Source organism: Neophocaena asiaeorientalis, unplaced genomic scaffold (assembly GCF_003031525.2).
Source record: "Neophocaena asiaeorientalis asiaeorientalis breed wild unplaced genomic scaffold, Neophocaena_asiaeorientalis_V1.1 scaffold30, whole genome shotgun sequence".
In the NCBI taxonomy this organism is placed as follows: domain Eukaryota; kingdom Metazoa; phylum Chordata; class Mammalia; order Artiodactyla; family Phocoenidae; genus Neophocaena; species Neophocaena asiaeorientalis.
Window position 1 is genome coordinate 11,806,507 of NW_020174923.1, and position 25,657 is coordinate 11,832,163.

At 53.2% G+C, this 25,657-nt stretch overlaps 4 protein-coding genes across 7 annotated transcripts in view; 1 reads left to right on the forward strand and 3 right to left on the reverse strand.

Moving 5' to 3' along the window:
- The window catches only part of PDE6G (phosphodiesterase 6G), a 1,623-nt gene extending 1,522 nt beyond the window's left edge, over positions 1 to 101 (reverse strand). Inside the window, exon 1 of the mRNA XM_024761182.1 lies at positions 16 to 101. Within this exon, the coding sequence (XP_024616950.1) occupies positions 16 to 101 (86 nt within the window). The remainder of the gene's footprint in view (positions 1 to 15) is intronic.
- Positions 102 to 3,282: 3,181 nt separating this feature from the next.
- OXLD1 (oxidoreductase like domain containing 1) lies at positions 3,283 to 4,729 on the reverse strand. Its single transcript, XM_024760996.1, has 2 exons — positions 4,652 to 4,729; positions 3,283 to 3,833 (listed from the first exon to the last, which is right to left on the reverse strand). The coding sequence occupies exons 1-2, from the start codon at positions 4,709 to 4,711 to the stop codon at positions 3,432 to 3,434; spliced, it is 462 nt and encodes a 153-aa protein (XP_024616764.1). The 5' UTR covers positions 4,712 to 4,729; the 3' UTR covers positions 3,283 to 3,431.
- Positions 4,730 to 4,877: 148 nt separating this feature from the next.
- Positions 4,878 to 12,810, forward strand: CCDC137 (coiled-coil domain containing 137). The gene is made up of 6 exons (XM_024761132.1): positions 4,878 to 5,048; positions 5,446 to 5,579; positions 7,010 to 7,232; positions 8,712 to 8,794; positions 8,945 to 9,024; positions 9,200 to 12,810. Exons 1-6 carry the CDS (start codon positions 4,909 to 4,911, stop codon positions 9,419 to 9,421), a joined length of 882 nt encoding a protein of 293 aa, XP_024616900.1. The 5' UTR covers positions 4,878 to 4,908; the 3' UTR covers positions 9,422 to 12,810.
- A 6,864-nt stretch (positions 12,811 to 19,674) lies between these two features.
- Positions 19,675 to 25,657, reverse strand: part of ARL16 (ARF like GTPase 16) — a 6,271-nt gene continuing 288 nt past the window's right edge. For 2 of the 4 annotated variants that reach the window (XM_024761155.1, XM_024761153.1), the window contains exons 2-4: positions 24,806 to 24,919; positions 24,102 to 24,217; positions 23,016 to 23,963 (exon numbers count right to left, since the gene is read on the reverse strand). In XM_024761155.1, coding sequence (XP_024616923.1) covers positions 23,792 to 23,963; positions 24,102 to 24,217; positions 24,806 to 24,853 — 336 coding nt within the window. In that variant the 5' untranslated portion in view covers positions 24,854 to 24,919 and the 3' untranslated portion in view covers positions 23,016 to 23,791. Of the gene's footprint in view, positions 22,204 to 23,015; positions 23,964 to 24,101; positions 24,218 to 24,805; positions 24,920 to 25,554; positions 25,614 to 25,657 lie in introns of those variants that run through there. The other 2 variants (XM_024761154.1, XM_024761152.1) reach the window with 2 other exon arrangements.

The following is a 25,657-nucleotide window of genomic DNA, read 5'->3' on the forward strand; positions in this document are numbered from 1 at the left end:
TGTCTCTGCTTAAATTTGGGGGGCCCTTTCCTGGGAGTGACGGGCCCCCCAATCACCCTGGTGGCCGGCCGGATCTCGGCCTTGGGCGGCTCCAGGTTCATGGCCAGGCTGGTAGAGACCCCGCGGTGACCTTCGGCTTCTGGACTCCCTCACGCTGTGGGCCCTCCTGCTTCCGACCCACCTCTCAGGTCTCAACCCACCAGAGCAGAGGAAACCCTGAAACATGAGACCCACCAGTCCCCAGTATGACTCAAACAGCAGCCCCCTGTCCCAGGGAGCCCCAGGCAGGCGCTGAGAGCGCTGGGTGGCCCCCCGATGTGCCCCTCCTCACTGCCTCCCCCTTCTCCAAACCAATTCCTGGGGTGGGACACTTGGCCTCATTCATGGTGGCATGTTAGGCACCTAGCGGTGCCAATAACGGTAACCTGAGAAATGGGAGGGCAGGGTGCCCGGGCAGGGGAGGGGCCCGTGTCACAATGAAACGCCCAGGCGAGCTGTGTAGCCCTGGCCCCAGCAGCGTCTTCCCTCTGCCGGTAAATGCCCTACCTCCCCCGTCCCAACCTTGACCCCACTGCACAGGGTGACCTCCCCTCCTCCTCTCCCCCGGAGTCCCCCCCTCGAGGCCCTAAGCCCTGGCGACCTAGGCCAGGGGCAGCTCACCTTCCTCTAAGCCTATTAGCACCAGAGGGAGACCCTAATTCCTCAGGGTCCACTATAAGCCCAGAAAGTTCTGGGGCTAAGTACGTGATGCAGAGAGGAGCCGCTGCCCTGGCACTGGATGCCTCAGGCACCACTTCTTGGGTCCTGTTTCTTGCCCCCCTCCCCACTTGTGGGCTGCAATGCCTGACTCCAGCCTGGGGCCACCGCTAGCTGCCTGCTAGAGTATTAGGGGCTGAGATCAACTGGGAGGCAAGAACAGGTGGCTCCACCAGCGAGGAAGGCCTGGTTGTAGGTGCCGGGGCACCTGGGATTCGGTGGACCCCACTGTGGACCTTCCTTCCCTAAGGTTCGGTCTCTGTGCCGGGACCAGAAGCAGCCTGAGAGGAACCAGGGGACAGGAGCTGGATCTACACGGGGTCCAAGTTGGACAGCAGCAGGTCTGGTGGCCCCGGCTGCTCAAACCCCACAACACCCACTCCTCACAGCCTAGGTAGTGTAGGCCCAGCTGGACCCCTTCTCTAGTCCCAGGCCACTGGCCTGGCGTGGGCAGCTCTGAGCCCTGATAGAGAGCCAACTATCAGATGCTGTCCCCATGGAAACCGCTGCTCAAGTTGCCCTGGCCCTAGCCTGGCCTGTGGCTGGTGCCCACTCAGGTTGGCTGACTGTGTGTGGCTTGAGGCTCCGAGACCATTGCTAGCCTGGGGGACAGCCTGCACCACTATTTGGCACGAGGAACAGAGGAGGTGATGGGCTGGGTGTCCTCTCTGAACAGGGCAGTAGGTGGCCTCCCCCAGACCCAGACCTCAGGATGGTGGTGAAAATCCCGCCCACTCCTCACCCTCTTGGCAGATACCCACTAACGCCCTTGGGTAAGTGGCCACCAGGAAAAGCAACCTGGGAAGGTCATTACTCACCAAGTACCGGGGCAGGTCTCAGGGGACCATGGGTGTGAGTGGCAGGCCTCCCTTAGGCAGGGTGCTGGCTGGGCATTTATCCTGCAGCTGGGTAATCTGATTAGGACCGTGCCTTGACACCACACTAATGAGATTGTGGGGTGGGTAGCAGCACCCAGGACTCCCCGAAATGGGGGAAGGGGCTCAGGTGCAGTCAAGGGCCTGAAGGAAGGACGAGCAGGGGGCAGGGTCAGGGCAGGAACGGGACGTGTGATCATGAACAACCAGACTCTCCTGAAGCTGCTCTTTTTTTTTTTTTTTTTTTTTTTTTTTTTTTTTGCGTTACGCGGGCCTCTCACCGCTGTGGCCTCTCCCGTTGTGGAGCACAGGCTCTGGACGCGCAGGCTCAGCAGCCATGGCTCACGGGCCTAGCTGCTCCGTGGCATGTGGGATCTTCCTGGTCCGGGGCATGAACCCATGTCCCCTGCATCGGCAGGTGGACTCTCAACCACTGCGCCACCAGGGAAGCCCGAAGCTGCTCATTTTTGAAACAAGGATGAGACGGCACTGGCTGCTGTCTTAGGCCTCCCCACCCTTACTATCCTGACTGCTGAGGAACCTGCCTTTGTGGCCCCAAAGCCCTGTATAGCCTGTCCCGATCCACTTCTTTGGCCTCACCTCTCATCCCTTCCTCTTGCTCTCTGTGCTCCAAGGAGACTCTTCCACCCCAGAGCCTTTGCACCTACTGCTCATGCCATATGGTGCATTTTCTATTGTACATCTCTCCCCTTCCCCTAGTTCCCTCCTCCTGGGACTTCAAAGATCTGCCCTGGTATCATATACACATAGAAAATCTTTCACAAATATGTGTTTTCGAGAAAAATACAGTAAACCTCTTCCTACATCTCTGAGGTAATCCACCTCCATGTTGTAGACCCCTTCGGGGGCCCCAAGCCCACTAGGCTCTGCTGTGCTTTTGTCTCTAGGGAAATCTTTCTCTTCCTGGGCCATTTTCAAATCTGTAGGACAGGGTTGGAGTAGATGCTCTCTGACATAAAGTGTAACAAACATGTATTGCTATAATCATGTTTCTCTGAACCAACCAAAACTGCTTCTGGATGACATCACTAGCTGGCCAAAACAGCCTGCACTACCGTGTGTATCCCCAGGCATAGCAGTTTTGTGGCTGTGTGGTTTCATTCTCTTGTCCACAGATCTGTCTCTGTGGGAAACTCTGGCTTTACATTGAAGGCCCCTACCTGGGAAGGCCTGCTTATCAGCTCAAATTCTTTGTGAAGCCTTATAACAACCCAAGCTTTTCCCTTAAATGAGAGAAGATAAAACAGGCATAAATACATTTAACCCTGTCTGTCCAGGCCACTGGTATCAGAGCTTGAAAGCCTGCAGCTGGATGAACGGGGCACATTCCAGGCCATCTGCGGGCATTTGTGCCTGCCAGAGCTTTGCTAACAGCAACCTCTCAGGACCAGATGGTCCTCCCTCTGCTGCACCACTGAGAGTAACCAGAGCTGACCTCTGGGACTTCTGGGATGCTGGGACATAGAAGGGGGCCCCTGGGGTCACTGTCACTTGAATAGTCAAGGAAACAGGTTTAGCCAACCTCACAGGTTGGTGAAGGCTGTAGGTGCCCAGTGGACATACAATGACATCTGCCCGTGCTTTCCTTGAGGTGATACACGCCTATGGATGACAACACAAAAGCCTCCTGTCTAACCACCACACAGAGCTTATTTATTCTCAGGCAAAGTCAATAAACAATCCCATCGACACCAGCTGCACAAAGGGGCCGTGGATAAAGGAGGCTGTGCTGCATCCTGAGGAGGAGTCTGTCGGGGTGAGGCTGTCTGGCCAGGCGGCTCAGCTTCCACTCCTCACACGGAGCTGGATCTCCATCCGGAGGAAGGCCTTGAGGTTCTCATCGGCCACGTGCTCCTCCAGGGCGGCCAGGGCCCGCTCCCCGCCGTCCTGGTAGTGCTGCAGCAGTGCGTCTGCGTATGCCACCCACACGCAGTTGGGGCAGCCGCTCATGCAGCAGTTGGTGGGGGGCTGGAGCTCAGGGGGTGGCGGGTACAGGGGTTCTGAGGGGGCCCCACCAGGCAGGGAGGACTCGGGCTGCCCAGCGCCCGCTGCACCTGCTTGGGAGCCCCCCTCCACATGGTCCTTCCTGAACTCTCTGTGGCCTTCACGGACTCGGATCCTGTGAAGAATGCTGCCACCTCCAAGAAGCCTTTGGCCCCAGTCCCAGCTGGATAGTGGCCCCTAAGGATTCAGATAAGCACATGAGTCTCCAGAAAGCTGGTAAGGCTCTGCCTGCCTCCAGCTCTGGGGAAATTTCGGCCTCCTGTCACTGGCAGGGGGCTCCACGTCTTTCTCAGTTTCCTCACTTCCTGCGTAACCTTAGACAAGTTACTTCACCTATAGACTCCGTTTCCCATTTGTAAAATGGATGTAACGCTTGGTACGAGGATGAGCCACAGGTTCGTGAGAAATGCTGGGTTCAAGGCCTCGCACTAGGCGTGCCCTCCAGCAGATGGTGGGGGTTGAGACTGCACCTCCAGCTATGATGGCTCTGCCCGGTGGACAGGAGTATGGCGAGGGCGGAAGCCTGTGAGCTCCAGCCCACACAGCCACCTCTCCCTCGCCAACCAGTACTGCCACGTCCCTCCCCCGTGAGCATTCTGACTAATCGCGTCACCCCTTCATTCCTGTTTCTCTCTGTCACATGAGAAGCCCAAGTCATTCCCAAAGGCCAGTGGGCAGCCCTCTCCCCACCTCCAGCCCCCACTCCAGCCCCCGGGTCCCCTTCCCTGCTCTGTCTCCAGGGCACTGAACACAGGCGCAAACTTTACTTATTTCTCTAACTGCTCTTGCGAGGGGCGCCAACTCCTTGTTCACTGAGGTTTCCCCAAAGGCTTCGCACAAAGCAGGTGTTCAACAGGTACTGGACGAGGGAACGAGCTCAGAACCCGCCGGCGCTACCCTGGGCTCTGCCCGGCTGCCGGGAGAGCGGGGCTTCTCGGCCCCGGCGGGGCCCGGCCTCCCGAACGCACCCCGTCCCCGTCCTCGCCGGTACTTGCCAGGCCGCGGGCAGCGACTGACACCGCCAGGCCTCCCCGGGCCACACTCCACAGCAGCATCGCCCACTGCCTGGCCCACGGCGCAGGCGCCCCCCCGTCGGCCCCGCCCGAGCTGTGAATGGCGGCCGTTCTGGCCAATCCCGGCCCGTCAGGGAGCTGCACAGCCCCAGTGAGATCAGGAAGCGGAAATGGCGGGCATGGGGCCGGACCGTTAGGGAGTGCGGAAGTGGTTTCTCCTTTGAGCGCAGGGCGTGTAGATGGCGGGAACCCGGCGCCGAGCGGCGGCGCCGGCGAGGACGGCGGGGAAGGCTGGGCTAGGGAGCCCAGGGCGACCGCAGGGCCGGAGGCAGCAGGAGCCGGGGAAGCAGCGCTCGGCGCCACGGCCGGGGCCGCGCAGGTGGGTGCCGGTCTCGTCGTCCTGAAGACTCCCCGGCACCCCTCCCCGCACCGGGCCAAGCGCGCTGTGTGGTCAGCCGGGTGGGCGGAGGCGTGAGGGAGTCTCCGGTGTGGCACTTGTCACTTTCCGGGGCGCCGTCTTTGCTATCCTGGACGAGGTCAGGGAGCGACGGGCCTCCCTAGGGCTCTCGGAGCGCCCCCCACCCAGCGTCCTGTGAGAAAGCGGTCCAGGGACAGCCTCCGGGCGGGCGAGAATGAGGCCGTGTTCCCTTGACCGGCACGCACTACAGCGGCCAGGGTGGCCTGCGAAGTTTCTTTCTCCAGGCTCAGCTTCCGTTTCTCTGATTCTGCTTATGCTCGGTTGGAGACGTGTCTCACCCCCGTGTTCTCCTTCCCAGCAAAGAAAAGAAGAAAGTGAATTGCAAGCCTAAGAACCAAGATGAACAGGAAATCCCTTTCCGGCTCCGAGAGATCATGAGGAGCCGCCAGGAGATGAAAAACCCCATCAGTAACAAGAAGAGGAAGAAAGAGGGTAACTGCAGGCCCACGCTGGGTGGCCATAAAGCCTTGCGGGTTTGAATCTACTTAATTGCGCACGTATTCAGTGGCGTTTCAGGCAGAAGAAATCTGCCAGACCCCAGCAGTCAGGCGGTGCAGGAGCATGTGGAGGACTGACCAAAGGCTGGTGTCACCAGGGCCAGAGTGGTGGCTGGCAGCAGGTGGCGGTGTGGTTTCAGGTGAGGCTCCAAAAGGAGCCCCTGGGGCCTCATGGGCCAAGGTGGAAGTGTTGATTTTCCCCTCCCAGGAGTAGTGGAGATCCATCAGAGGGGACGGTCAGTTCAGATTTACTTGAAGGAAAGGTCACTGTGTAACAGTCGAGGGGGCGAGAGGACACTGCAGGCCAGCGAGGCTCTTGCAAGTAGGAAATGATGGTTCCTTGGACCTGAGTGCAGAAATCATGGTGGAGAGAAGAGGTTACGGAGGGAGTTGCTCAGACCCCCTGAGAAACTCATCCCTCCCACCCTTGCCCCAAGGCCAGGTAGGGCGCCCAGCTGTCAGCCTCTGCCAGAGGTGACACCCCAGATGTTGGGGAATGGGGTGCAGAGTGTTTTTGTTTTGTGCACACGTACAGGTACTTGTTTTCCCAGACATGGGACTGATCTTTCAGCAATGCTGTTTTGTAATTTCTTTGTCAACCTTAGGCTTTTCATTGGGGGTTAGATGGCTACCAAAGCGATAGTGAAATAAAGAGTTGAGGAGGGGGAGGGGTAGAGGAGGGCGCTGGCCCAGATGGAAGATGGCACATTCTGAACCATGCTCTATTGAATCAGCTCTTTTTGGGGTTTAAGTTATTTAAAAGACATAAACTTACACACGTGGTGAAACCAAACAGTACTGAAAGATATGAGGTGAGGCGTGGCCTCCTTCCCTGTCTTTCAATCCTGCTCTCTCCCGCTAAAAGAAACTGCTGTCTGTCCGTCTTGTTTACCCTCCCAGGGGAAATATGCATATTTTCACATATTTATGAGGTAAAAGCTATACCTTCATTCTCTATATTGTTTGGTGTCCTGGGTTTTCGCGACCAGTGGATTTTGTAGGTCTTTCCATGTCCTTATCGTAGCTCTACCGAGCTCTCAGCAGCTGTTCAGTGACGTCTCTGGATGAACATAGGGGGATTCATTCAGCCAGTCAGCTAATGACGGATACTTAGGTTGTTTCCTGTTTCCTTTTTCATCCGAGCTGCAGAGGACATCTTTGACATGTACCAGTGGGCTGTAGGGGTCCCACCCCAGGTTCCCCCCAGCTGGCATCTTACATCCTCTTTAGCTCCTCCGTGAGCCTGGTCTTCCCGTCCCGTGGCCAGGGGAGGGGAGATGAACATGGGTGGCCAGCCAAGCGCCACCTGCTCCCTCCTGCCTTCGCGTCACGACTTTCCCCTCTGAGGTCTCCCTTTGTCCTCAGCCCAGGTGGCCTTCAGTAAGACATTGGAGAAGGAAGCAAAGGGAGTGGAGCCGGACATCGCTGTACCCAAGTTCGAGCAGAAGAAGTGGGAGTCCGACAGGGCCTATGTGCGGCGCATGGCGCAGGAGGCGCAGCACGTGCTGTTCCTCAGCAAGAACCAGGCCAGCCGGCAGCCTGAGGTGCAGGCGGCTCCCAAGAAGGGGAAGTCGGAGAGGAAGAAAGCGTGAGTGGGGGCTGCAGGGGCTGGGAGGCAGGGCTGTGGGGTGCCACCATTTCTTCTGCATTGACAGCATCTTGTTGCCAGGGGGCACCCCACCTACCCCATGATTCAGGCCGAGCAGGACCTGGAGTCAGTGGGTGTTTTTCTCTGTACCGCAGCCACTTAACCTCAGCGCTTCTGGGAGGCTCTGAACCCACAGAGCTCCGAAGGCCTAGCTCTGTCTGTGCCTCTCTCTGGAAAGCATCAAGGTGTCCAAAAGCCAAGGGAGGTTGAGGGCCAGCTGTCTACCCCAGGCCAGTTGTTTCAGGGAAGTAGAAAAACAGTGAGGCTCAGTGTCCTCCCAGGAGAGCCCACAGGCCGTCAGGGGACTGTGCCTACCCCACGGAAACTGGTTTCCAGGGTTCACCTTTCCAGCCCAAAAGAGATTTGAGAGCCTGTAGCTATGTCATTTGTACAAGTTCTGTGACCTCTCAGACTCAGCTTCCTGGTGGGTAAAGTGGTGAAATTGGCACCAGGAGGAAGCCCACCGCCAGCTGCGGCTCCCCTGCCCATCCCTACCCTCAGCCCTGGAGAAGTCTGGGATGTAAGCTGTGTGCCACCTCCCTGAGCCTGTGGGTGGGAGCTGGGGCAGTAGTTTCAGCAAACAAATGCTTTTTGAGATGTGTTTCTGCCTTTACTGCAACTTTTGTCATGAATCAAGCCAGGCTTTCATCAGAAATTTCTCTAAAACCGGGCACTTCCTTGGTGGTCCAGGGGCTAAGACTCCAAGTTTCTGCTTCAGGGGGCGTGGATTCGATCCCTGGTTGGGGAACTAAGATCCCGCGTGCCATGCGGTGTGGCCTAAATTAAAAAAAAAGAAGAAGAAGAAATTCTTTTAAAAGCTGTGAAAGTTAGATCGTTTTCAGCTTTGTAGAGTTTCCTTACGTCCAGATTCTTATCATACATGTACTTACGTTAGCCAGTGAAAATTACATCACACAAAACATATCCCAGGTACCACCTAAAGCCACAGTGATCTCTAAAACTCATTGAACGTTGATTCTAGTGACAATAAGGGACCATGTCACACATGCTGCTGTGCGGGGCCGTTTACACACAGCAGCACAGTTGACACTTGGGACAGCTGATTCTCTGGGGTGGGGGCCATTCCGTGCACTGTAGGGCGTTGAGCAGCATTCCTGACCTCCACCCATGAGGTGCCAGGAGCACCCCTCTCCCCCCGACGTTGTGACAACACAGAACATCTCCAGACATTGTCCGATGGGCTGTAGAGGTACAGCCGCAGCCGCTGAGGACCCCTGACTTGGAACTTTGGAGGGACCTCCTAGGTTCGGAGCGCTCTCTGTGGGTCCTGGGGTTCAGAGGCAGCCACCTGGGGTCTTTCCTGATGCATCCCTCGTGGGCAGGGGTGACCTCTGCCTCTTCCTGAGTCCAGTGAAATGAGAGTTTAGGAAAGTGAACAGCACTGTGCTCTCTTCCCAGGTTCCAGAAGCGACGGCTGGTTAAGGTCCAGCAGAGGAGGGAGGAAAAGGCAGCAGAAAGGCTGGAGCAGGAGCTACTCCGAGGTAGCTCTTCAGAAAGCAATTGTGTCAGCCCTGGTTCGGGGCAGCTTTGTCTCCCCAGGGTCGGTGGGTGGGTGGACAGTGGCTCCGCGTTCCAGGGCTGCAGTGGTTGTGTGGGCAGCAGGCCTCAGTTGTTCTTCTCTGCCCCTCCAGACACGGTGAAGTTTGGTGAGGTTGCCCTGCAGCCCCCAGAGCTGACCGCCAAGCCCAGGATGAGCACAAGTAGGGACCAGGTAAGCAGGGGTGGGGGAGTTGCCCTTTTTGCCCCTCGGTGCTGCCTGGTTCAGGGCACACAGGTGGAGAGCACCATGTTCTCACTGGGCTTAAGCTATTGGGCTGGCCTAGGCTCTTTGTGACCTCCCCTCCTTCCTGAATCTGTGCCTCAACCTCCCTCCCTCCCTTCCTCAGCCTGGCAAGAAATCGCTGATGCTGAAGATGCTTTTAAGCCCTGGCGGTGTGTCCCAGCCTCTGACCACCTCTCTGGCCAGACAGCGGATCGTGGCGGAGGAGAGAGAGCGGGCTGTGAACGCCTATAGGGCGCTAAAGAAACTGCAGCAGCAGCGGCAGGGGGCTCAGTCACCACAGCCACCCCACCTCCGTTCTGGGAAGAAACCAAAGACGCAGCTGTGATGGTGAGGGACCAGAGACGCTGCACCTGGGTTGGGGGTAGATGGGCAGATGGCCTGCAGTCAAGAGTCCTCTCCCTGGCACACATCCTAGGACTCAAGTGGGGGAGAGGGCTCTTGTTTTTTCTCCCTAAAGACTGCTGTTTCGTGAGTGACCACCCGCCGGCCCCGTGTCTCACACAGGGCGTCGTCTGTCTCCTGAGCCCCCAGAGGTGGGGCCAGTGCCTGGGTGAGCTGCAGCCAGCATCGTTCCCTTGAGCCTAGCGTCACATACAGCTTTGTTCTGAAACAGGTCCAGGCTGAGACACACCCTAGGGCCACTTTACAGAGGGCCAGTCCCATAATCCTGTCCCTAGATACCAGTTAGTTGTAGACACTGCCGATCTCGGTTAACTAAATCTATAAGCGAGGCTCTGCTGGATTCGACAGAGCAGTACAGCTAGAGCGAGAGCCAGGCAGCAGGTTGGTGTGGGGAAAGGGCGGGGATCAGCATCTAGGCCACGTAGACCAGCTCACGGCACTGCTGTCACAGTCCTCGCAGGGCAGGTGGAGCCACCCCAGCTCATGTTTGGGTGTGGAGACTGAGCCACCCACATCGAGGTTTGGGGAGGCTGGGTCCTTATGTCATCGAGGTCTCTGGGGAGGACAGGGCAGGGCTCTCCAGCAGGTCTAGAGTGGCTTGACAGCAAGGACAGGAGCCTAGCCCAGGACTTTCTTGTGGTCAGAGGGGCCGTGTGAGTTCCTGCCAAGGGCAGGGCCCGGCGAGGTTTGAATCTCCCACAGGTGCCAAAGGAGGGAGCACCCGGGTTTATCATCTTGCTCAGATGTGGGATACAAGCAAGAGAATGGGGATGGGGCTTACAGACTGTTAGCAATTGAACATGGAAGGACAGGGGCAGGCCACTCATAGCCCCGTTGGAGAAGGACAGCTGCTGGGCTCCCTCACTCTCTCCAGCTTGGGCTTCTCTAGCCAGCAAAGATGGCCTGGACAGCTCAGTCAGCGCCAGGCCTCAGCACTGACAGTCCTAGAGAATGAGTGGAGTTCTGTGGAATCTGTTTTGCTCTTCCCCAAGTTTGCATTTTATGTAATGAAGTTTATTTTTTTGTTTTGTTTTTTTTTGCGGTACACGGGCCTCTCACTGTTGTGGCCTCTCCCGTTGCAAAGTTTATTTTTGAATTAAAAAATTTAAGTTGTGGAAGCTCTACCTGGAATCAGGGCTGGCACTCTTTCAGGGGTGTGTTTCTGCATGGCGGGTGGCCCCGGCCCCTGCGTGGGATGACCAGGCGCTGGTTGCCATGCAGTAGCCAGGACTTGCCCCCATCACATGGCAGTTGGGGCAGGCAGCACATCTCTGGTTCAATGTTGACATCCTTCTGACAATAGGGTCCCAAGACAGGCAGGGCAGCAAGAGCGAGGGGTGAGGTGGGGTCGCTGGGTACAGTGCAAGTACAGCATGAATGTGGCAATGAGGAAACAGGTCGTGGTGAGGGAAGTTTGCCTTTGGTCACATGAAATGAGAAAATTACATTCCCTCAGGCCCTTGTCAGAGTGCCCCTAAAACTGGTCAACTTAGCTCAGGCTGGCTTTACCATCAGAGATGTCACCAGGCCCAGTCTCACCCATCAGAGATAGTGACTAGGCCAGGGGTCACCCCTCAGAGATGGAGCCCACACTCGGGTCATCCCTAGAGACAGAACACAGGTAGGATCAGCCATCAAGACACTCAGCCCGGGTTAAAGGTGTTGACCTTAAGAATGGCATAAGGTCTTTAGCCAAAATGAGTTTATTTGGAATCAGAAGAATTTCAGTTTAGGACAAGCAAACTGGCAAGTTGGAGGAGACAAATGGAAGGTCAGCTTTTATTAGGTTTTAGGAGGAAAGGAGGAAATTAGGAGGGCCCTGGTGGTTTTCTGTTGGCTGCAATCAGTGGGTAGCTTGTCGCTGGGCCAGACGGAGACCTTCCTTCCTGCTGGGTCTGTGAGCTGTGGTGAGAGATGCATGCTTGAGAGCCCTCCCATCATAGCTTCCCTGCCCCATCCTGATTGAGCTTTCCTTTGCTCGTTTCCACATTCCCCCCTTTAGATGAAGATCTTTCCTTGAGAGCATCACTGATCAGTTTTAGTGGAATTGTGTTTTGTCCCTCAGCACCAGGACCTTTCCTGGACGTCATGTCTCACATCAGAGGAAAAGGGCATAGTGATTGAAACCAAGTGAGCCCACATTTGAGTAACAAAGAAAGAGGAACTCTCAGCCATTTTCACTCTTAAAATCGTGTCTTATGAAGGTACAGGCATGGGCAGTCATCTCAAGGCATTGAGCCAACATCATACTATTCACTGTGTCATTTCTACAGGGGGTTGACAGGCAACATGTACAAAGTTTAAAAATGGGGAATTCCCTGGCGGTCCAGTGGTTAGGGCTCTGTGCTTTCACTGCGAAAGGCCCAGGTTCAATCCCTGGTTGGGGAACTAAGACCCCACAAGCCACGAGGTGTGGCCAAAACAAAAACAGAAACAAAACAAAACCATAAAAAATATGCAAAGCAGAATAAAAAATAATATGACATTTAGTTTGTATGACGGTTCTAAACCATGACCCTAGATCTGAAGGTAGCCAGCTGAACAAATCAAAGGACCAGAGAGAGTCAGGTGAAATTTGGGCTTGTGTCCTCATTTTGTGTAATTGAGGTTCTACTTCTCCAAAAGTGTTTATCCAGGTAGTATTTGCAATCGTACAAATGCCTCCTTGTTCAGCAAGTAGGAAATCGAAGGCTATGTGGTTGTCTAAAAGTATTTTAGCCAGTGAGTCAAGTGATAATTGTCGGGCTGCAGAATCAGCCAGCTCTCCTGATATTAGGGGGAGATTTCCGATCACGTTCTCATTGGCGCTTACTCCAACCCAAGGGGGTTTTGATGAGAACTGGCCAAATGGCACAGACTCGTAGCACTTGACCAATAAGGTGGGATCCCCAATCACTATGAAGTTCAAGAAGCGTTCCTCTCCGATGGGATCTTAGCCACAGGGGAGGCAGTGGCTTGTCTACGTGGAAAAGCTTCAGTCCACTGAGGAAACATGCACATCATTACCAGGAATTATTTATACCCATGAGATGGTGGGCAGCTCTGTGAAACCCACTTGCCAAACCTCGAATGGTCCATCAGGCAATTTGGAGCGCCTGGGAGGGAGCATTGTGGACAGTTTTTCTGGATTTTATTTTGGGAATGTGACACCAACCCTGGATCCAACAGCTTCCCACAAAATGCTGCATGATATTTGATATCATCGGGCTTCCCTGGTGGCGCAGGCGTTAAGAATCCGCCTGCCAATGCAGGGGACACGGGTTTGAGCCCTGGTCCGGGAAGATCCCACATGCTGCGGAGCAACTAAGCCCGTGCACCATAACTACTGAGCCTGCACTCTGGAGCCTACGAGCCACAACTACTGAACCTGCGTGCTGCAACTACTGAAGCCCGCAAGCCTAGATAGCGCCTGTGCTCTGCAACAAGAGAAGCCACTGCAGCGAGAAGCCCTCGCACCACAACGAAGAGTCGCCCCTGCTCGCTGCAACCAGAGAAAGCCCGCGCGCAGCAATGAAGACCCGATGCAGCCCAAAATAAAACAAATTTAAAAATTTTTTTAAAGTTTGATATCGTCTGCTGAGAATTCATTACTTGGAAAAGCAACATTGAAGCCTGCACACTGGTATTAAAATTCACAACGTGCAACACTTTAAACAGCAATGTCAACCGGCCCCTCACTTTATTACCACCAGTCTGGTGTAAGGGCATGATATGTTCACTCCTGTTGGAAGAGCACTAAGTCCTGTGGATTCCTGTCTTTTTTCATGACTTGCTAAGGTTTATTGGAAACTCCACTATTGGAATTGTGCTCCGAGGCACGGGCTGTTCATTAGTAATGGGCTTGAGCACTGAGAGTGTAGCTCCAGTATAGAAATTCATTCCCAGTCTGGAGAGTTGTTTCTCTGAGCTGATTAAGAGGGAGGCTTGGAAAAGCTCCAGATTCCTTGGAGTCCCGTCACTGGGAAGTGGGAGGACATTGGAAAGATGAGTTGACTGAAGATGCCTGGAGCGTTTTGGTTTCTAGAAGTCTTTCTTCCAATATCCTGGCTTCTTACAGTAATGACGGAGGCTGGGAGGACTTTGCTTAGGGAACTCCATCTGTTGAAGTTGGATATTAAGGATTTTATTGGTTTTTCTCTTAGTAGAATCATCTAGGGTGCAGGTTTGCCAAATTAAGTCTGGAGAGGACATAGTTTCCCATTCTATTGTAGTTCTCTTAACCAAGAAAGTCCTGGTTTAGCCCATTAATGAACACAGAGTTGAAGGCTACCCCAGTGGATTCGACATCCATAGGGAGAGTACTGAAAAATAATTTGCAATCGATGTGTGATAGTGTGCTTTATGTATAAATGGAGATGTGGTCTTCATCCCCATTTCTGGCACAGAGCTCTTAAAACCCTTGGAATTTTCTTACTAGAGCGACAAAGGTGTCTCTTGTGAGGTGAATGAATTGGCTTTTGGAGCTCACCAAATGATGGGGGCTGGCTGCCAGGAGAAACAACCTTGTGATTAGAGCGTTAAAACCTTTCAGTTCCAATTACCCCCTACTACCCAACCTCGGGGGAGGGGAGAGGGCCTAGAAGTTGAATTAATGATTCAATCAATTATAAAACCCAAAGGGCAGGGTTTAGAGAGCTTCCAGGTTGGTGAACATATGGAGATATGGGGAGGGTGGTGCACTGGAAAGGGCATGAGAGCTCTGCCCTTTCCCCATACCTTGCGCTATGCATCTTCCATCTGGCTGAGTCATTTTCTTTTATAACAAACCGGTGATCTAGTAAGTAAACTGTGTCTCTGAGTCTGTGAGTCGCTCTAGCACATTAACTGAACCTGAGGAGAGGGTCCTGGGAACCTCTGATTTATAGCTGGTCGGTCAAAAACAGAGGTAACAACTCAGGCTTGTGATTGGCCTCTGAAGGAGGTGGGGGGCAGTTTTACAGTTTTGTAAGACTGAGCTCTTAACCTGTGGAATCTGTATCTTGGGGTGGATTGTGTCAGAATTGAGTTGAGGCTCCAGAAGGACCGTCCTGCAGGGTTGCAACCCCATCGGGCACTCGGCTAAACAAGTCTCCCTAGTGGGGAAAACTGTCCGCAATTTCTCACGTGTTTGACATCATTACATGCTGTCAGTCAGCATTTACCCAGTGGAGGGAGGCGTGGTGCTGCCACGGACAACACAGCCAACCGCACAATGGGAAAAGGACCCCAGACCACCAGGAGAATCGTGTCCTGTGGGAGTCCTGAAAGTGCAAAAACTTGCCTGAGAAAAATGGGATTGGTAAAACTAATCAACAGAAAAACTGGTCATGCTACCAAGTTCTAGCTCATACTGCTCGCCACATGACAGGCCAATAAATTGAGAGACAGGGTGTTGGGACAAGGAATAGCAACTTTTTTCAGAAAGCCAGCAGACTGAGAAGGTGGTGGACTAGCATCCCAAAGAACCATCTTCCCAAGTTAGAATTCAGGCTTCTTTTATACTGAAAGGAAAGTGGGTAAAAGTCCTGGTTCCAGCCAGACTCTGGACAGGAGTGTGACTTTCCTCCTGCACCCATTTACAGGTGCACCTGGTCAGGATGTTTCCTGTGAGCTAAAAGAATTTTAGCTTTGGGCTTCCCTGGTGGCGCAGTGGTTGAGAGTCCGCCTGCCGATGCAGGGGACACGGGTTCGTGCCCCGGTCCGGGAAGATCCCACTATGCCTCGGAGTGGCTGGGCCCGTAAGCCATGGCCGCTGAGCCTGCACGTCCGGAGCCTGTGCTCCGTAACGGGAGAGGACACAACAGTGAGAGGCCCGCGTACCGCCAAAAAAAAAAAAAGAATTTTAGCTTCATGCTCATTACCTGGGAGGCAGGGTTCCCAGAGATGGGCCATTATGTGTAATTTAAGCTAATAGGCAACATCCCTTTAGTGATTAACTTGTCATAGAATACAAGGTTCTTCCCTATTACAGTCAGAACAGTAAAATTCATTCCTGACTTTAAAAAATGAAGACTTGAAGAAATAAGATGTTCTTAAAGTTTTTTAAGTCTGTGAAATTTGGCCCAGGAAGACTGATTTTAATGGAGGAAGAATGGCCGCAGAAGAATTTTCAGTAAGTAGAAGTGAAATATGAATATATGGGTATATCTCTTATCTAAACATATTACTCCCCCTGTAAATGCCACGTGGAACACCACAGATCGAGCCACTGGTATGCTTTGTATGCAAGCCAGTGGGACTGGCTTTATGATGACTGGGATATTCAGCTGCTGAATATGCCTGTTACCCAGGTCACGGTAAATGCTGTGATTAAGGGGGCCCCTTTCACTTGGGCACCCTCTGACTGCACAATCGAAAAACAATTTGGGAAGCCTTAGGGGATTTGCTATCTCAGCTTGCACTGAAGGGTATTGCAGAGAACAGTATGTTAGCTAACAAGAGAATGGAGAGAGGCCCAGGGCAGAGTGAAGGGACTCTTCCCAACAAGGTGGAAATTTTTAAAGGGTTATGAGAAGATGAATAGAGCAAATATTGAAAGAGACAGAAAAAAGGAATCAGGAAGCGATGAGCAGGATAGCAGTCATTAGATGGTTATTTATTTTTATTGAAGTATAGTTGATTTACAATGTTGTGTTAATTTCTGCTGTATAGCACAGTGATTGTTATATACACACACATTCTTTTTCATATTCTTTTCCATTATGGTTTATCACAGGATATTGAATATAGTTCCCTGTGCTTATACAGTAAAACCTTGTTTATCCATCCTATATATAATAGTTTGCATCTGCTAACCCCAAACTTCCCCCTTCCCCCACCCCTCTTTAGATGGTTATTAAGAAATGGGATGGGGGGCTTCCCTGGTGGCGCAGTGGTTGAGAGTCCGCCTGCCGATGCAGGGGACACGGGTTCGTGCCCCGGTCCGGGAAGATCCTATATGCAGCAGAGCGGCTGGGCCCGTGAGCCGTGGCTGCTGAGCCTGCGTGTTTGGAGCCTGTGCTCCGCAACGGGAGAGGCCGCAATAGTGAGAGGCCCGCGTGCCGAAGAAAAAAAAAAAAAAAGAAAGGGGATGGGGAATTCCGTGGTGGTCCAGTGGTTAGGACTCTGAGCTGCCACTGCAGAGGGCACGGGTTTGATCCCTGATCAGGGAACTAAGATCTTGCAAGCCTCGTGGTGTGGCCAAAAAAAAAAAGAAAGGGGATGAATAAAACAGACACTGATGGGGTTAACACAAAGGTTTCAGTACAGTGCTACCTAGGTTGGGCAGACCAAAGGGACCCTCTGTTGAGCCCCAACATTAAAGGGCCCCAAACAAGTCTGCTCTGTTTACCCCAGTTTGGAGACATTTAACAGCCGGAAGGCAGAGATTACACTGAGAATCCCAACCAGCAATCACTTGGGTCAACAGGTCAGTTAACCAAGATAAAGATTGAAGGCCTGGGTCTCTTGGCTCAACCCCTCGATGGGGACTTCTGCACAAGAGTGGGTAAAATAGGGGGTGGAGAAGAGAAGTTTCCAGGACTCCTTGACCCAGGAGCCCAAAGACTGTGGTACCAAAAGCCTGGGTGAAGCCCTGACTTGGATGCAGTCAGGCTGAGAGGATGTGACAGTGTCACGGTTGGTGGGGTTATGAGAGTTGGAATGTTTAGGCAAGTATTATGTACAGAAGTTGTCTCTCCCAACCTGAATTTACAGGGGTTTTACAGGGATGGCTGGGGACACTTCCCCTACCCAGTGTTGTAAAACTGAAACATCGGAGGCCACAGTTAGGAATGTAAGAGTCGATGGAAGTAAGGGAAAGGTGTGTAGAATTGGCATGTTTGAACAGGCATTGTGTGAAGTGGTTGCATCTCTTTTACCTGATTGTATTATGGGGACGGACATTATACCTGTCTGGGGGACATTCCCCCCACCTAGTCTTATAAAACAGAAGGCATGTAACTGCCTTTCAGGACATGCTAAATGGGAACCGGTAAGGTTGGCTGAGCCCACACAGTGTGGGGGTAGAAGCTGGGGTGCTAGTCAGGGACAGATTCTTTGTGCGGTGGCCCTGTGTGGAGGGTGAGAGCCTGTGAGCACCCCCCAGCGACGGCTGCTGGGACTTTGGACAGGAGAACTTCCACTTGAGGGGGGTTTACCACCCTCAAGGTTTACCACCTTGCCATCTGACATTAACTGAAGCTACCCCAATGACTGAAGGACATAAGATGATCTTAAAGCTCTGACAAAGCTATGATGTCTAGGACGATGTCAGAGAAACACTTTAATGGGGATGGCAGTCCCCAGAAGGGTTCCATATAAATATGAAAGTGGAAATGGTTTATACCAGACCAAGGTGCCTGGGGAAAGCAAGGAGGTGTAGGAGGCAGGAAGCCTCTTTTGCCCCCAGCACTGACTCTGGAACTGCATGAGGAAGTGCTGGATTCTACCTTCACTTGGACAGTGCCCTATCACCAGCTCTCGACTGACCAACAAAGAGCTGTTTGGTTTGTGGACGGCAGTTCCAAAGTGAATGGACAACATCTCGTTTGGAAAGCTGCTGCATAAAGACCAGAGAATGGAGACTAACTGAAAAAGGTAAAAATGGACCAGCTCGTTTGGGCTGAATTGCATGCAGTTTTTCTAACAATGATGGAAGAACTGAGCAGTGGTAAAAGCCCATATGTTTGAGTTATTACTCATGGGTAGTGGCCAGTGGCCTGGCTGTATGGTCAGGCAGGAGGGCAGTGAAAACCTGGCTTATTAAAGGATGCCCATTTGGGGCACAGCCCTGTGGAAATCACTGTGGGAATTTGAGGGGCACATTGGAGTAGGACATATTAGTGTCCATCAGAAGAACCCCTTTCCAGGTTTGGAAGGTGACTGGAACTGACAAGCTATCCCCACATGCTCCCGTGAGATAGCCACCTGGGTCCATGAAATCTGTGGACATGGGGCACTGCAGCAACGCAGAGACGGGCTGAATCTAGACATACAGGCAGACCTCATTTTATTATGCTTCATAGATAATGTGTTTTTTACAGATTGAAGGTTTGTGATAACCCTGTGTCAAGCAAGTTTATGGTTGCCATTTTTCCAACAGCACTTGCTCACTTCCATGTCTCTGTGTCAAATTTTGGTAATTTTCACAATATTTCAAACGTATGCACTGGGGAACCAAAATATTTGTGTGGCTCACTTTATTACAATATTCGCTTTATTGCGGTGGTCTGGACAGGAACCCACAGTATCTCTGAGGTGCCTGTAGTCCTCTTGCGCCCTCTGAGGCCCAAAGTGTCAGTAACAACGGTCCCGTCTGCCAATTTGAGACACCGAGACCACAGATGGCTGCACAGCAGGTGCCCTGGTGGGCAGGCCCTGAGCACAGGGGGCAAGTCAGACTGATGCCAGAAGCCTGGGGCTACAGGGGGTCCTGACATGAAGAGGCGCCAACCCTGGACTGTGCTTTGCTGCCCTGGTGGTAGATGCAAATGCTCAGAATACTATGAAAGAATCACAACGGAAGATACTGCTCCAGTTTGGACAGGAGACCATCACTTCTTCAGACCAAGGAACTCACTTTCATGTCCACCATGGGACAGACATTATTCTAGATGTTTCTGTGAAGGTGTTTTTTAGATGAGATTAACATTTACATCAGTAGACCTTATGAGTAGGGCAGATTACCCTCCATAATACAGGTGGGTGGGCTTCATCCAATCAGTTGAAGAGCTTAACAGAAAAGACTGACCTACCCCTCAACGCAAGAAGGAATCTGCCCTAGATGGCCTGGAAATATACCACCAACCCAGGTCACCAGCCTGCTGCTCATCCTGCAGATTTTGGACTTGCCAGGTTCCAAAATCACATGAGCTAGTTCCTTTTTTAAAATGTTTTCTTATTTTTAAAATTTTTTCAACTTATTTATTTATTTTTGGTTACATTGGGTCTTCATTGCTGTGCGCGGCCCTTCTCTAGTTGCATCAAGCAGGGGCTACTCTTCATTGCAGTGCACGGGCTTCTCATTGTGGTGGCTTCTCTTGTTGCAGAGCATGGGCTCTAGAGAGTGTGGGCTTCAGTAGTTGTGGCTCACAGGCTCTAGAGCACAGACTCAGTAATTGTGGCACATGGGCTTAGTTGCTCTGCGGAATGTGGGATCTTCCTGGACCAGGGCTCGAATCTGTGTCCCCTGCATTGGCAGGCGGATTCCCAACCACTGCACCACCAGGGAAGTCCCGAGGTAGTTCCTTAAAATAAATTTCATTCTCTCTTTCTCCCTCTCTCTGTATTTATAGATACATATAGATGCTGTAGCACAGTCTCTACCCTGCAGCTGTACCATCCAAAATATTTACAGACTGGCCAAACTGCCCCAGTTAAGAACCACTGTGTATATAAATCTTTTCTGTTCCTTGCTGCTAGTTTGTGGTTTCCTTCGTATGTGTCCTTTACATTTCTTGACAGTTTACTCCTAAATATTAAGAAGCTATCACTTTGTCAATGAAATTCACAATTCATTAAATTATCTAATTTTACTGATTTATTTTTTTTGGCCATGCCACATGTCTTGTAGGATCTTAGTTTCCCGGACCAGGGACTGAACCTGGGCCCTGCAGTGAAAGCACAGAGTCCTAACCGCTGGACCGCCAGGAAATTCCCCTAATTTTACTGATATTTTAAAACTATTTTCTTTTACTCATTTTTAACAGGTGAGCAAGTGAATTATCTTAAACATATTGTTTTATACTTTATACAAAATACAAAACTTGCACGTGATAGCACTGGCGCTCCAGGCCTGCTCTGGGCCTGGGGCCAGCAGGAGGCGGTCTTTGCTTTGCTCCTGCCTGATACCTGGGGGACTCTTGCACCCCCGAAGCTCGTCTGGGAACACAGACACCAGGTGGCGGTATCAGCACTTTTTTTTTTTTTCTTTGCGGTACACGGGCCTCTCACTATTGTGGCCTCTCCCGTTGCAGAGCACAGGCTCCGACGCGCAGGCTCAGCGGCCACGGCTCACGGGCCCAGCCACTCCGCGGCATGTGGGATCTTCCCGGACCGGGACACGAACCTGCATCCCCTGCATCAGCAGGCGGACTCTCAACCACTGCGCCACCAGGGAAGCCCTTATTTTTTTTTCATCAGCACTTTTGAGACGTCAGTACTGAGTTCAGAGGGCCCTATGGCATCCACATGGAATTTGGGGGTCCACAGTGGGCTGTGCAGGTAAGTACCATGGCTGTTGCTTTCCCTCCCGCTGGATGGAGTACTTGCCCCAGCTTCGGGGTGTGTGTGTGTGTGGGAACAGAGCTCCTCCCTCTTAGGGCCACTTAGCTCCGCTGCTCCTTCTTTTAGATCCCGGCACTCACTAGGCCCAGACCAAGAACAGCAGAGGAGCCCAACAGCAGGGGCAGGTGTGTCCGCTCCACCAGACACACCAGTTTATAAGGTGCGCTAACAGGTGGCCTGCTGGTTTGCACATCAGGCTGTCATTCAGGGTGGCCTGTTCTGCATGTCAGCTTAGGAGCCATAGAGGAAGGCAGTCTCCTCCCCTAGTTGAAACACCCTTTTTTCTTGGTAATAAAACCCAGCAGATCTGAGCAGCACATTATTCCCAGGTGTCACTCACTCCATGGTTGGAGTCCATACTTGGAAACCCGGAGATGCAGGCTCAATGGCTTTTCCAAGTGCCAGTGGGCATTTCCATCACTGGATGGGGCCGTTCAGAACTGTCTCTCCTGAAATTTGTGGCCTTTGCTCGTAGCAGAGACCTGGAAATCCCAGGTCCGTCTCTCCCCCGATCTGTGCCTCTTCCTGAGCCGTTTTGTTTTTTTTCCTGCTCTCTGGCACAATCCCCAGCACCCTCAGTGGAGGACATGGAAGGTGGAATTTACGTGCCATTTCTGGCACATTAGCAGTTTGAAGCAAGGCCTGGTGGAAACTGAAGCCCTGGCTGACCTGGAGCTCTCTACCCGCAGCTGACCAGAGTGGGGGTGGGGGACAACCTGATGGAAACACTGAGCAGGGGCTTGTGGGGATTGGAAGGCACGGAAGGGGAGGAGAGGAGGCCCTGTGGGAGGCTTGGCAGAAGGAAAGGAGGGCTGGGGCTAGCCAGAGCATGGCCAAGTCCAGGAGCCACCAGGGCAGGTGGCGAGGCCCCAGCAGCACCCAGGCCACGTCAGCAGCTCTGGGGCCGTCCAGCCACCATGCTGCCAAGCTCTGTAGGCAATTCTGAGAACGGGGACACTGAGGATGGATGGGCCCCTCTGATAGCCAACCTTGCGGGGTGGTGTTGGGGGGCCTAGCAGGACCCCAGCGTTCAAAAGCTCATCCTGTAACCTGGGCGAACGGGGAGTATGTGCAGGTGGCATGTTCTCCAGGGAGAGTGCCCAGCCCCTCACCAGATTCTCAGGTCCCAGACAACCTCTGCTCAGAACCTCGCTTCATCCCAGAAGGGAAAAGACAGGTTCCAGGTGGCCAGCACCCACTCCAGGGTCACAGTCACAGAGCGGTCCCCACTAGGGCTCCAAACCACCGCTGCACCCGTGTTCAGGTGTTATGGGCACCGCAGAGCACCGTTCCATGGCCTCAGACTGAGCTGTCCAGCCAGTCACCACCTCCCAAAACCGGCTGCTCTGTCCTGCAGGTCTTGGGAAAACTGTTTTCAGGGCTCTTCAGGATCACCTGCCCAGCTCCAGGATCTCTTCACAGAGGACATTTACTCCAACCGAGAGCCGCTTCTCAGAGCACCTAGGGAAACAGGAGCGGGTCGAGGACACAGGGCAATGGGAGCCCAGAACCCTCAGGCCAATCTCCTGGAGTACGGATGTAGCCCTGCCTGTCCCCTCTGGGCCTGGATGTCTGGCCCTGGGGTCAGAGTGGCCGAGGCAGGCTGGTGTGAACTGTTCCCGCCCTAGAGAGACCCAGGGGTGCTGGGGCCTTGGGTCCCCATGAGACCAATGGGGGCCATGCCAGCCTTCCAAAAGCCCTCGGAGGGCCTCAACAGTGCCACCTGTACCAGCCTCATTTGGAAAATGCTAAAATGCTTTGTTAAAACACACCTGCATCAAGCCAAAAGATGAACTAGGCATGTGACCCATGAATGGTTGACACTTCAAGGTCTGGCCACGCTCTCCTCAGTGCCCTGAGATTGGGGGACATCTGCCAGCCAGTCACTGTGGGTCCTGTGAAATCTCCACAGACCCACCATGGAGGGGGACCACTGGCACCTACGTGGTCTGCCTGAGAAGGTGGCACCGGCCCTGTACATCCAAGAGCCAATTGAGAACCTTCCCAGGGAGCGGCAGCACTGAACTGGGAGGCCTATCGCTTCAACAGGGAAAGGAAGACTTGACACTGCACTGCCCTGCAGGACATACAGAGCTTTCTCGGAGCGCCATTTAAAACCTCTGTAGAACAGAGCTCCCCTCACCCCCGCAGAGTGACCAACTGGAAACCGCGAGGAGGCTGAGGGCCTGGGCCGATGGCCCAATGAGCTAGACCACCAGCTGAGACAGAGGAAGCTGTTGTAGGAAACTCACAACCACACACAGAAGCAGAGGGTTTCTTACCAGACTGCAGTAGGTTTAATAGTGGCCCCAAAAGATACGTCCAAGTTGTAACCCCCAGAACATGCAAAGGTGACCTTTGGAAGAAGGATCTTTGCACATGTAACTGTGGATCTTGAGATGAAATCACCTTGGATTTAGGGTGGGCCCTACATCCTCCTTATAAAAAGAGGAGAGAAGACCACATGAAGACAGAGGCAGAGATTCGAGTCCTGCGAACCACAAGCCAACGACACCAAGCGGCACGAGCAGCCACTGGAAGCAGGGAATGGATTCTCCCTCAGAGCCTCCACACTTCTGGCTTCCAGCACCGTGAACGTAAGTTTATGCTGCTGCAAGCCACCATTTGTGGCGATTTGTTACAGAAGCCCTAGGACACAAATGCACCAAGCAATAGGTGTTTTCCCACAAGCTTCCTTATACTGTCAAGGTATCAGAAACTCAACAGGTTGGAGCTTGTGTCAGAGTTGAGAGAGCAGCTCTCCTGGTGGGCAGGGGAACAAATCCCCTAGAACCATCCCAGGATGGTGTAGGACACAAGCCACCTGGAAGGCCTGTCCTCCTCTCCCAGCTCTGGAGCCAGAGGGCAGATGTCAGGAGTTCTATAACCTGGGTGCCTCAGTTTACCCATCATTGCAACTCAGCACAGAACCCCATCTTCTAGGGCTTATCCTGCCCTTATAAAAGCAGCAGATGGCCAGAGGCCAAGCAGTGCTTGCTTCTGCCTTCTTGCCACAGAGCGGGCCAGCCAACGCTTCTCGGCCCTGCAGTCAACCATTCATTCTGTGGGTGTCCTCGAGCCAGCGCAGCACTTCTGACAAGCCAGTGCCTTTCCGGGCACTGATTTCTACCGTGGTGATGTTCTGCTTGGCACAAGCAATGAGGTCCGGGAGCCTGATTAACGACTTTATCTCTTCTATGGTCATGTAACAGGGCAGGTCACTGGAGTGAAAGCAATACCTGTCAGACTGGGCTGCCATCGCTGCACCCCCTCCCTAACGAGCCACCCTCCTGGCTACACTCCACAGGAGCTCCGCCCTGGGGCACCCCCGCGTTTCCTCTCAGCTCACGGACACGTACATTTTATTGAAGAGAATCAGAACCGATGCTTCTGCAAGTTGTTCTGCCGAAAGGAGAGCCAGGAGCTGCACACAGGATGCAGAGAGCTGGGTAGGGTTAGAGGTGTCCACCATGAACTGGAAAGAAGTAAATGAAAATTAGGATCCCCCTGCAATGGAACACCATCCCTGCCACACCTCCTCTCCTCGCATCACGGGCCTGGCTCAGAAAGAGCAAGAAAGGCTTCCAGAAAGGGAGGAGCAGAGGGGAGCGAGCTGTGCAAGAAGGACCGGTGTTATTTATTTGTTTCCACCTACACGGAAGTCTCTATTTGTGTGGCCATTACTTTTCCAAGGAAGGGTCCTAGAATTTGGGGCACAGGCCTTGCCAGGATGGGACAAACCAGGGGATATAGAATTCAAACATAAAATGTAAAAACACACCCAGGGCAATAAGGCAATGAGTGGATGGCACAGTTACCTGCAGAAAAGGAACACTGCCCTCAGCAAGCCTTCTGTGAGTTCTCACATTAGCCTGGGCTCAGGAGCCCTAGGGATCAGGCTGGGGTCCCAGAAGGAAGCAACTCTAGTCTGGACCCTGTTTCCCTGACTCGCACAGTTGCCCAGGAAACCAAACTCTATCCCACACAAAGTGAAACTGGGGACTAGACAACGCTAGAATAGGGACATACTTCCCCAAAGGAAGTTCAAAAGACTACGACCTACCAGGAGAGAATGACAGTTTCCATAGTAACTGGACCAGATGGGGCCCATGCACCCCCCCAGCTCCCGGATGGTGATCCTTCTCTGAGCCACGATGTCCGTTAGGTTGGTACCCACCTGTGGAAAAAACCAGGATGCACAGAGACCACCACAAGCGCTTTCCCACACGGAACTTCTGGATAGCAACGTGCCCACCTCTTTACACTGCAACCTAACCCCCAGCATAGGTCTTCTCAAGTGTTTAGGCCCTAAGGCGGAACCCGTAAGGGAGGAGGCCTGAAGATGCTCCCAGGTGTCCAGAACCCTCAAGTCTGGCTGTGGCCAGGGCACCAACGCCCACCAGCGGGATTCGCCCTGTGCGGCGAGCAGCAAATGCAGTCTGACCAGTAGTGAGGGGCGGGGGGCTCCGGATGCCCTGGGACTCTGTCCGGGCGGAGCCAGGCTCCCCGCGGCGACACCACGTCAAGTCTGTACTGAACACACTGACCCGCCAGACCCCAGCTTCCATTTAAAGGAACCCAGGGACTTCCCTGGGGGCACAGTGGTGAAGACTCTGGGCTCCCAATGCAGGAGGCCTGGGTTCGATCCCTGGTCAGGGAACTAGATCCCACATGCATGCCGCAACTAAGGAGCCCGCCTGCCACAAGCAAATAAATAAATAATACAAAAAAAAAAAAAAAAGGAACGCAAAGCGCTCTTCTAACCGCAAAGGAACCCACTTCTCCTAAACCTGCAAGAGGCCGGACGCCTACCGTGGGCCGCGTGGGGGGAAGATCGCCCAGGTCGCCCTTCCCATCCCGGGAGCTCAGCTGTGCGAGGTAGTCAAGGTCTCCGAGCAGGCCGAGGAGGGAGCGC

Coding starts and splice junctions, on each gene's coding strand:
- OXLD1 (XM_024760996.1), bottom strand. CDS start 4,711: ATGCTGCTGTGGAGTGTGGCCCGGGGAGGCCTGGCGGTGTCAGTCGCT. Junction 3,834..4,651: donor CAGTCGCTGCCCGCGGCCTG/GCAAGTACCGGC, acceptor CTGAATCCTTAG/GGGCCACTATCCAGCTGGGA.
- CCDC137 (XM_024761132.1), top strand. CDS start 4,909: ATGGCGGGAACCCGGCGCCGAGCGGCGGCGCCGGCGAGGACGGCGGGG. Junction 5,049..5,445: donor CCACGGCCGGGGCCGCGCAG/GTGGGTGCCGGT, acceptor TCTCCTTCCCAG/CAAAGAAAAGAAGAAAGTGA. Junction 8,795..8,944: donor GGAGCAGGAGCTACTCCGAG/GTAGCTCTTCAG, acceptor CTGCCCCTCCAG/ACACGGTGAAGTTTGGTGAG.